Source organism: Haliotis cracherodii, unplaced genomic scaffold (assembly GCF_022045235.1).
Source record: "Haliotis cracherodii isolate W230 unplaced genomic scaffold, xgHalCrac1.p SCAF_3, whole genome shotgun sequence".
Classification (NCBI taxonomy): domain Eukaryota; kingdom Metazoa; phylum Mollusca; class Gastropoda; order Lepetellida; family Haliotidae; genus Haliotis; species Haliotis cracherodii.
In genome coordinates, this window is record NW_027266286.1 from 54260921 (window position 1) to 54269769 (window position 8849).

The window sequence follows — 8849 nt, forward strand, 5'->3', positions numbered from 1 at the left end:
CCAACACTGAAGCAGATGTTACATGTGGTGTCTCCTTAGGCAGGTGGCTTTGTTCAAAATATGCCTCAATTCACACAGCAGTGAATGGGTACCTTGCAGTACGATATGGTAATATGATGGTTAACTTCTAGCATCTCAAAGGCAGCTTGAATTGCATACTCCTCAGGGAGCTCGGAATGAATGACAGTTGTGCCAGTCAGCAGTAAAATGTATTACAACAATCTGCACAGTATATCCTGACTGAGATAAATCTATGGATGATAGACAATGCTATTTCTTTTTAAAGAATAAGATGTAGGTTATGAGTGACACAATTTATTCATGAAGTAAAATGAGTTTCCATCCAATGGACATGACACATGATCATTGTTGACATATCTAAAATCTCATTACAAGAAATCATAAATTCCATGACCAAAATTTCTTATAATATCCTTAAAAGAGAAAAGAAAATGAAATTGAAATGTAACATTCATCAAAGGTAAGATACAATTTCCTCATAATATTAAAACCTGGTTGTCTAAACATGGATTGAATTGAAAGCATATCTTCTTTTATCCCAATACCTGACAAACTTTTAGAAATTTTAGTATGGACGCCTTGGCCTTGAAGGGATAGGGCCTTGTCTGGGTGGTGTGATTGCAATGTCCAAAAAATCGCCAATTTGAAACTTCTTTGATGCCAGCGTTACTGTGTCATCAGCAGATTTTCTCCCTGAACATGTGGTGCCGATTTCTCGCAGACGGTGTGTCGGGGACCGAGGATCTGGATAAACGATAGCGAAGTCGAAGAAAGTTCCTTTTCTTCTTGCATCCGGGTTGACCTCCTTCACCAGACTGGTCAGCTCCTTCAGCGTGGCGTCCATCCTGCAATCACAGTGAGTGAGTGAGTGAGTGAGTGAGGTTTTACGCCGATTTTAGCAATATTCCAGCAATATCACAGGGGGACAGCAGAAATGGGCTTCACACATTGTTCCCATGTTGGGAATCAAACCCGGGTTTTAGCATGACGAGCGATCGCTTTAACCACTAAGCTACCCGACCGCAGTCATAGTAGTTAGTAGTGGTAAGTCTATACAATAGGTCAACCATCCAGGATCAAAACAGCCCATTAAGGCAACATAAAAATTGTAAAAAGTGAACATTAAATTGTATACATGTATTAATATACTTATCCTTTCTCACACTATGCATTTCTTCCTCCTTTCGATCCTTATGTGGAAATGTGCTTGAACAAAGTTTTCAGCTTTAAAAAATATTTCACCCAAACACATCCCTGTATCACCATGGTCACCACCTCATCACATTGGGTCACGCACTGTAATCCTGTGCGTTCTTACTTTCCACGACATGATCACCCGGCTACCCTGCCACCTCAAGACAGATGATACTTACATTAGTGATAATATTGTATGTTTGGTTTAACACCGCTTTTTAGCAGTATTTCAGTTGCAACAGAGTGTGTCAGCTTGATGTGAGAGGCAAGTCTGAAGTGATGTGGGGCTTAGAGATTTACCACTTTGGTGAAAACAACAAGCCCATATGGGGTCGAATTTACATTTGTAAATACAAAATAAAAATTCTAAGATACATCTTTTTCCTTGTCCATGTCCTTGGTGTGTTCTAAATACACAAAATACACAAAAACCTAAAAACCTCATTTCCATGAAAAAAAACCAAATCATTTTTCAAATTATTTGTTTGGTTCTATTTTATTTGTTTACTGAAGGTCATTTGAGACATTAGCTTCATGTCATAATAAAATGGAGATTGCTCCAGTCTAGAGTATGGGGTTGACAAACCTAGAAATATAATCAGGGTGAATCTGGTATTCAGACCCACAATCATAGGATTCTGGCATGCTGAAAGGATGGTACTTAGACAACTGGGCCAACCATGCCCCCTAACCCCCCCCCCCCCCCCCCCCCCCCCCCCCAACACACACACACACACACCTGTAGGAGTAAGCATCCAATTTTGAATTAACCATAACATTCCATATGCAATCTCAAACTTTCATAACATTCTATTTACAGTGCAAAATTAGCTCAACAGATTTTGAGTAAATATTTCAAATGTTTGGACTGCTTATCATGCTTTGATGAAATAGAATCCCAAAGCTTTTTTGTTAACTCTTTTTGACACTACCTTAGGGCCAGTTTCTGATGTTATTATTTGTATATCAGCCATAATATGCCTGCCAAATGCTCATCTTGTCAGTTGTCATGAACACTGAGTCCTATGAATCTTCAAGGACAAACAGTGCATGAGTTTGTTACAAAGGCATTCTGGAATATGCATAAAAGCAGGCAGTTCACACAATTAGTACAAAGTAAGGAAAATGACATTCTAGTTGAGTCACAGCAGAGTTACCTCCCTTTGGTAATATGTCCTCTTCAAATAATCTGTCAAGACAATTAAGACTGCGGCCAGTGAAACTGGGACCAGTGAGACTCCGGCCAGTGAGACTCCGACCAGTGAAACTCTGACCAGTGAGACTGTGACCAGTGAAACTGGGACCAGTGAGACTCCGGCCAGTGAGACTGCGATTAGCGAAACTGAGACCAGTGAGACTCCGGCCAGTGAGACTGCGACCAGTGAGACTCTGACCAGTGAAACTGGGACCAGTGAGACTCCGGCCAGTGAGACTGCGATTAGTGAGACTGAGACCAGTGAGACTCCGGCCAGTGAGACTGCGACCAGTGAGACTGCGACCAGTGAGACTGCGACCAGTGAGACTCTGACCAGTGAGACTCCGGCCAGTGAGACTGCGACCAGTGAGACTGCGACCAGTGAGACTCCGGCCAGTGAGACTGCGACCAGTGAGACTCTGACCAGTGAGACTTCGACAAGTGAAACTTCGACCAGTGAGACTTCGACCAGTGAGACTTCGACCAGTGAGACTGTTGCTAGTCTTGGGCGGACTACTGGACGTGTCTAATGAGTGAGTGAGTGAGTATGGTTTTACGCCGCTTTTAGCAATATTCCAGCAACATCACGGCGGGGGACACCAATAATGGGCTTCACACATGACGTGTCTAATGACTATCCATGCAAACTAATTATTCTTTTAAAAAAAGTATAATGGAAAATAAACATGGAGATCAGGGTTAGAATTGATATTCAGAAACCCATGCTTGTCGTGAGAGGCGACTAACGGGATCAGGTGGTGACTAGGTGACTAGACTTGGTGACTGGGTTCAGCAACCAATGCTTGCCGCGAAAGACGACTATGCTTGTCAGGCTCGCTGACTTGGTTGATGCATGTCATCGTGTCCCAATTGCATGGATTGATGCTCATGATGTCAATCACTGGATTGTCTGGTCCAAATTCAGTTACTTACAGCTGGAATATTGCCAAGTGTGGTATGAAACAAAAAACAAACAAAACAAACATAGTCCACTGCAAAGTGATTTGGATATTGTTAGGTACAATCAAACAGCTTGGTTGTACATAATGACTGAGAGTGGCTGATAACGTACCATGTGTAGATCTGCAGCTCGTTGGTTGGCGTGTTGCCCCGGGAGAACTCACTGAGAGGATGATGGCGTCCAGTGCTGCAGAATACTCTCAAGAGTAGGGGGCATGTCTGGAACAAGAGCAAGTCAGTCCCTTAGTCTTTGTGCCCTGGGAACAGTACTCACAATTATAGCTTTATCATTATTATTGCTATACAGTAAACTACGGTTATAACGAACACGCTTATAATGAACTGACGGATATAACGAACTTACTTTTTGGTCCTGACTACTTGCTGTAGTCATGCTGTATATGTACTTATAACGAACTACGGTTATAACGAACTAAAATCAGCAGTCCCTTAGAGTTCGTTATAACCGTAGTTTACTGTACTTTGGTTGGAATGTTTTAGAATTCAGATTGCAGAATGATGCCCAAACATTTAACAGGCAATTCAAACATAAAAAAACATAAATCTTACGTTAAAAAAAATTGAAATATATAAGTCTCACTCTGGGAGAGGCATTCAGATAGACAAAATTTGCTTGTTTGACAATCCCTCCACTTTATGGAAATAAATATGTTCATATCATACGTCTCACTCTTCAACATTCTTGTGGTATTATGACTATATGAACCATGTATGCATCTAACAATAAACAGAATCATTCTTGTTCCTCTACATTATTGGTGGGAAGTTCTTCAATGTGAAACAGACTACACTAACTTGTTTTTGTCTTTTTGTTTGTAGGCATGTACATGTTACAGTCAATGTGCAAAATGTGAATCACTTAGGCAATTTATAAAATGTCTAAATATCATTTTAAAAAACAGACTAAAAAATCGGTCCATTTATTTAACAGTTTGACTATGAATTATCAAGACGTTCAAAAGGGCTTGGAAACATCACAATAAGCTAATTGTGCTTGGATTAGAAGCCAGAAAATATAGAAATGTTCTTTCGTTTTCTTTTAATCCTATCATCTTCAGTCATTGGGTTATAAAATTAAGACCGCCTCCATAGACTAGTGGTAGAACATCCAAACTGAGAGCGGAAGGTCCGGAGTTCGATCCCTGGCCCTGGTTCGTTATACCAAAAGATGTTAAAACATGGTACAGTCAAGTCTCGTTAATCCGACACTCATTAATCGGACACTCTGCTTTATCCGACACAAATGATGGGAACCGATTGATTCAGCGCTATTTAGTCCCGTTAATCCGACATTCTCGCACTCCGACTCCGACACACCTAATTTGCAACGAAATACCGAAATCACTCATTAATCAGTCTCGTTAATCCGACACAATGATCAGCGTACTCTGTGGTCATCTGCCCGCGAGTACACAGCCAGTGTTTTGATGCGAGGCGAGTCGGCTGGTAGCTGCATATTACAACGGCTGCAGCAATAAACATGCTTAACAATAAACAATTAATGCTTTAAATAAAGAAAACAGGATAATTCACATGCTTAGATTACCTCAATCTTATTAAAATCAGATACAAGTTCTCGCTATCGACGAGGACATCCCATTACAAGTCACGTCAGAATAACCTTTCGCAAACTATGACCTACCAATGAAATGACCAACAGGAAGTCGACGTTAGCCACTTAGAAAGCAGCTTTCTTAAGCTTTGGGTACCAGTTTCAAAGTTGCGACTTCCATTTCAGACTATGCTTTTTAAAGTATTTTGAATCTGTCAAACAGTCTGTAACAGTTGTTTTGTGTTAAACTTTAGAGGTTGAATGATTAGAAAACATATTCCGCCAATAATTTAACATAACAATATGAATATATATTTCATATTTTTTATAACGTGTTTGAATCATTATCTATCGTGTAGTTGTTTGATTTTCGATCACGAACGTTGATACTACTAAATTTTGTTTATCCGACATACTTGTTAATCCGACACAATCATATGCAACCATCGATGTCGGATTAACGGGACTTGACTGTACTTGTTGTTATCCTGTCTGGCGCGCGACATTAAGGGGCTAAAACAAGGACCGGTCGCCTCCAGAGTCAGCATATTGTGTCTGAGTGAGGTATTCATGCTAAACTGCAGCATGGTATCTCAGTGGGCTAGCACTGTTAATTGGCATCAGTCCGGACTAGTACAAGCAGGCACACACACACACACACACACACGTCCTTATATAAGCGCAACAATCTTGGACACCACGTTAAACCCCATTTCCTCTCATTAAAATTAAACATACAAATTACTGAAATTTCTTATCATAAAATCAATGGACAGATTTTTCAGCCATTCGTAAAATAACTGAATATTTAGTCGTTTATGAATTGCCTTTGTGAAATTTTACATATTGAGTGTAACATATACACATGATAAAAAAAGCAATACTCGGGTGGAATGTTTAGTTTGTGTTACAAGTCAAAATAGTGTAAACGAAACTCGCACAATACCAAGCAAGTGACCACTCTCAACTTTGTCACAATTACCGATGCTAACCCCTATGAAGATACCTACATTTCCTATTTAATTTCCTTTTGTTGAACAAAGTGACCATACCCATTTATCAATAAAAACGACAAATACACTCAAGGCTTGCACAGCACAGGTTGCGAACTGGTACAGATTTCAGGGATATCAATGGTTATCCATGGGGGAAACACAGGCAACTACCCGTCCCGGTAAATTGTCAGAGATCAGTGTCCCCTTAATCTCATATGTTTCTACTGTTGTTAATGGTAATAAGACAACTGACATACAGTATAAAGTTGAATGTTCTAATACATATTGTATTGATATTAAAAAACAAAAACCAATGTTAATATTGACATAGTTGACAAGTATCCCTGTGTTTGCGGACGCTCAAGAAACGTTCGAAGTTTTTTTGCTGATCACAAGAAAAGCTGTAAAACATCTTACTCAGTTATAAAAGATGGTTTTATCTTAAAAACAGGCCATCATCTGAGTATTTACAATGTCTGTGTGATGCCACACCCCTTGCTATAGTGCTTGTTATTGCAATAACATGGCCGTCCAAAAGCCTATGATCTGACAATACTTCATTCATAACCAACTAAATGAGGACTGAGCAGTAACATAAAATACACAACTGTAAACTATCATATACCGGTACATCACAAAAGAGTGACTACAGTAACAATATAGATATCACTACATATTGTTCTTAGACATATAGGTCTAAATGGAATAACTTCAGTAACAAAGAAAATTGTATCCTTACATATGGCTAGTTACAACAGTCATAATGACAATAATTTAAAATATCTTGATAAATATGTTATCAGCTGATAATACAGGGATTGACACATTCACTAGTCTGTCAGTCCTAGACAAGGGAACACCTAAGAGGGACTAGTTATTTTATGAGTCAGAATGAGCTGTAGACTGGCTGGATATGGCAAGTGGTGTCTAGTACACTACCCCTGTAATATCTAATGATATACACATCTAAAAGAAAAACATTAATTCCCCTGTTCCTGGTACACCGGACTGTTACCGAGCATGGCTGCCTTTCTCCTAAAGTAATTTCACGCTTACCATTGCGATCTAAAGTCTTGAGGGACTTGACAATCTTGGGTTTTCACGGTTGTGTGTTCCTACTTCAGAACTTTACAATTATCAGTCTCAGCGTTCGGGTTGTTCACAGGGTTTTACAATTAAAATACAAATAAAATAATTTATGGTCCAGATGTATGACGATTAATGTGTGTTACTCCCATACACTTTGATCAAAGACCGGTTTCTGAAGCCATGGTGTTTTTATTGTAAACTGCGTGTATGCGCCTACCATCATTGTGTCTGAACGAAAACTGGACACAGTACACTTCCTACTTGTTTGTTGTCAATACCTTCACACACCTAAGATTGTGGAATAACATAAATAAAAAATAAATGTACTTTTTCTCTGTCTATCGGTTTCTCTGGATCTTTGTTATCCTCTACAACGAGAGACTCAACGGTGTTTGCGTTCGACCTCATGCCCTCGCCAAACCGAAATGCCATTTTGTTGAAGGGAAGTAACTCGTGTCAGGCATTTTGAACATACTCATAGGATCTTTGTTATCATGTGACGAACGTTAATGTTGATTCAATCCGTAAACTGCCGTAAAGGCCCGATATCTTCCGAAAGTAACATCCCGGTGTAAATCAAATTTTCCGCCCATGACAAATGGATACTGTTTCATGCAAATTGCTGCGAATGAAACGAATGTGTATTATATAGTCAGAGGTCAGAGACCGATATAGTCTATTACCGCGATCACACTGTGATAATCTCTGATAATCACGATTTAGTTCCCTTTGGCAAACCAAATTATTTGATGACAGTTTCCAGAATTCTGAAGCCACAGATACTGTGTATACATTGGCAAATCTCCAATCGTGTTCATAAAATGAGTAAGTAAATTAATTCTACTCAAGATAAGAAAACGTACAACTTTATATGGGGGACAGCTTTTGGTTTATTGCAAGCAGAAGGTGTTATCCATAAAGCTGTGCGTTTTCTTATTTACTCACCAACAGTTATTCTACTCGGTATATATACACACACACGCACACATCAGTGCAAGCGAGAGCTAGGGTATGTGATTTTAGCAATTAATGTTAACTGCTGTTGAGGCTGTGTATTCAATTAGTCGCCCAATTAGTCTCTGATTATTTAATTAGACTAAGGGTTTAATATGTGATATGGAACTGTGATATTGAACTGTGTAATCACTTGTTTAGTGCTGAATTAGTGCTGATTTGAGAACTGTGTGCATATGTGTTATGAACTGTTATACAATTGATGTCACACAATACTTGAGTTTGTCCTTTTTTTTTCTGTGTGGACATTATGACATTTTGTGTGTGTCCGTATGACTTTTTTGTGGCCGTTTTTATTTTCTATGTGGCCGTTTTGACTTCACCTTTTGAAGCCGTTCTGACATGGCGCCGTTTTGACCCGCTCCCATATGACGGCGGTCTGCAAGTAATCGAGTTTGGACCAGACAATCCAGTCACTGACACCATGAGCATCAATCCATGTAATGGGGACACGGTGACATGCATTAACCAAGTCAGCGAGCCTGACCACCCGATCCCGTTAGTCGTCTCTAACGACATGCATAGGTTGCTGAAGATATTCTACCACGGATCTTCACAGGTGGATGTTGTAACTCGTCACGTGAAGAAAGAATGGAACGCACCTACAGCAGGGTATTTGGTAATACATTATGCGGCCTTATAAATTCAATTTTGGCTATATAACATAAATTTCGCTAAAACGATTGATAATATTGTATCGCTGGCGAGAAAAGATTTATCCAGCTTCTCAAAAAGGAGGATAACTCAACTCTATAATCTGTACAATTCCTCCCACATCACTATATATCTACTGTTAGACGCCCCATAA

General features: G+C 39.6%; 1 protein-coding gene across 1 annotated transcript; it reads right to left on the reverse strand.

Annotated features, from left to right (window-relative positions):
• Positions 1 to 311: 311 nt before the first annotated feature.
• Positions 312 to 7474, reverse strand: LOC139474486 (histone deacetylase complex subunit SAP18-like). The gene is made up of 3 exons (XM_071257528.1): positions 7355 to 7474; positions 3483 to 3589; positions 312 to 866 (listed from the first exon to the last, which is right to left on the reverse strand). Exons 1-3 carry the CDS (start codon positions 7457 to 7459, stop codon positions 587 to 589), a joined length of 492 nt encoding a protein of 163 aa, XP_071113629.1. The 5' UTR covers positions 7460 to 7474; the 3' UTR covers positions 312 to 586.
• Between the last annotated feature and the right edge of the window lie 1375 nt (positions 7475 to 8849).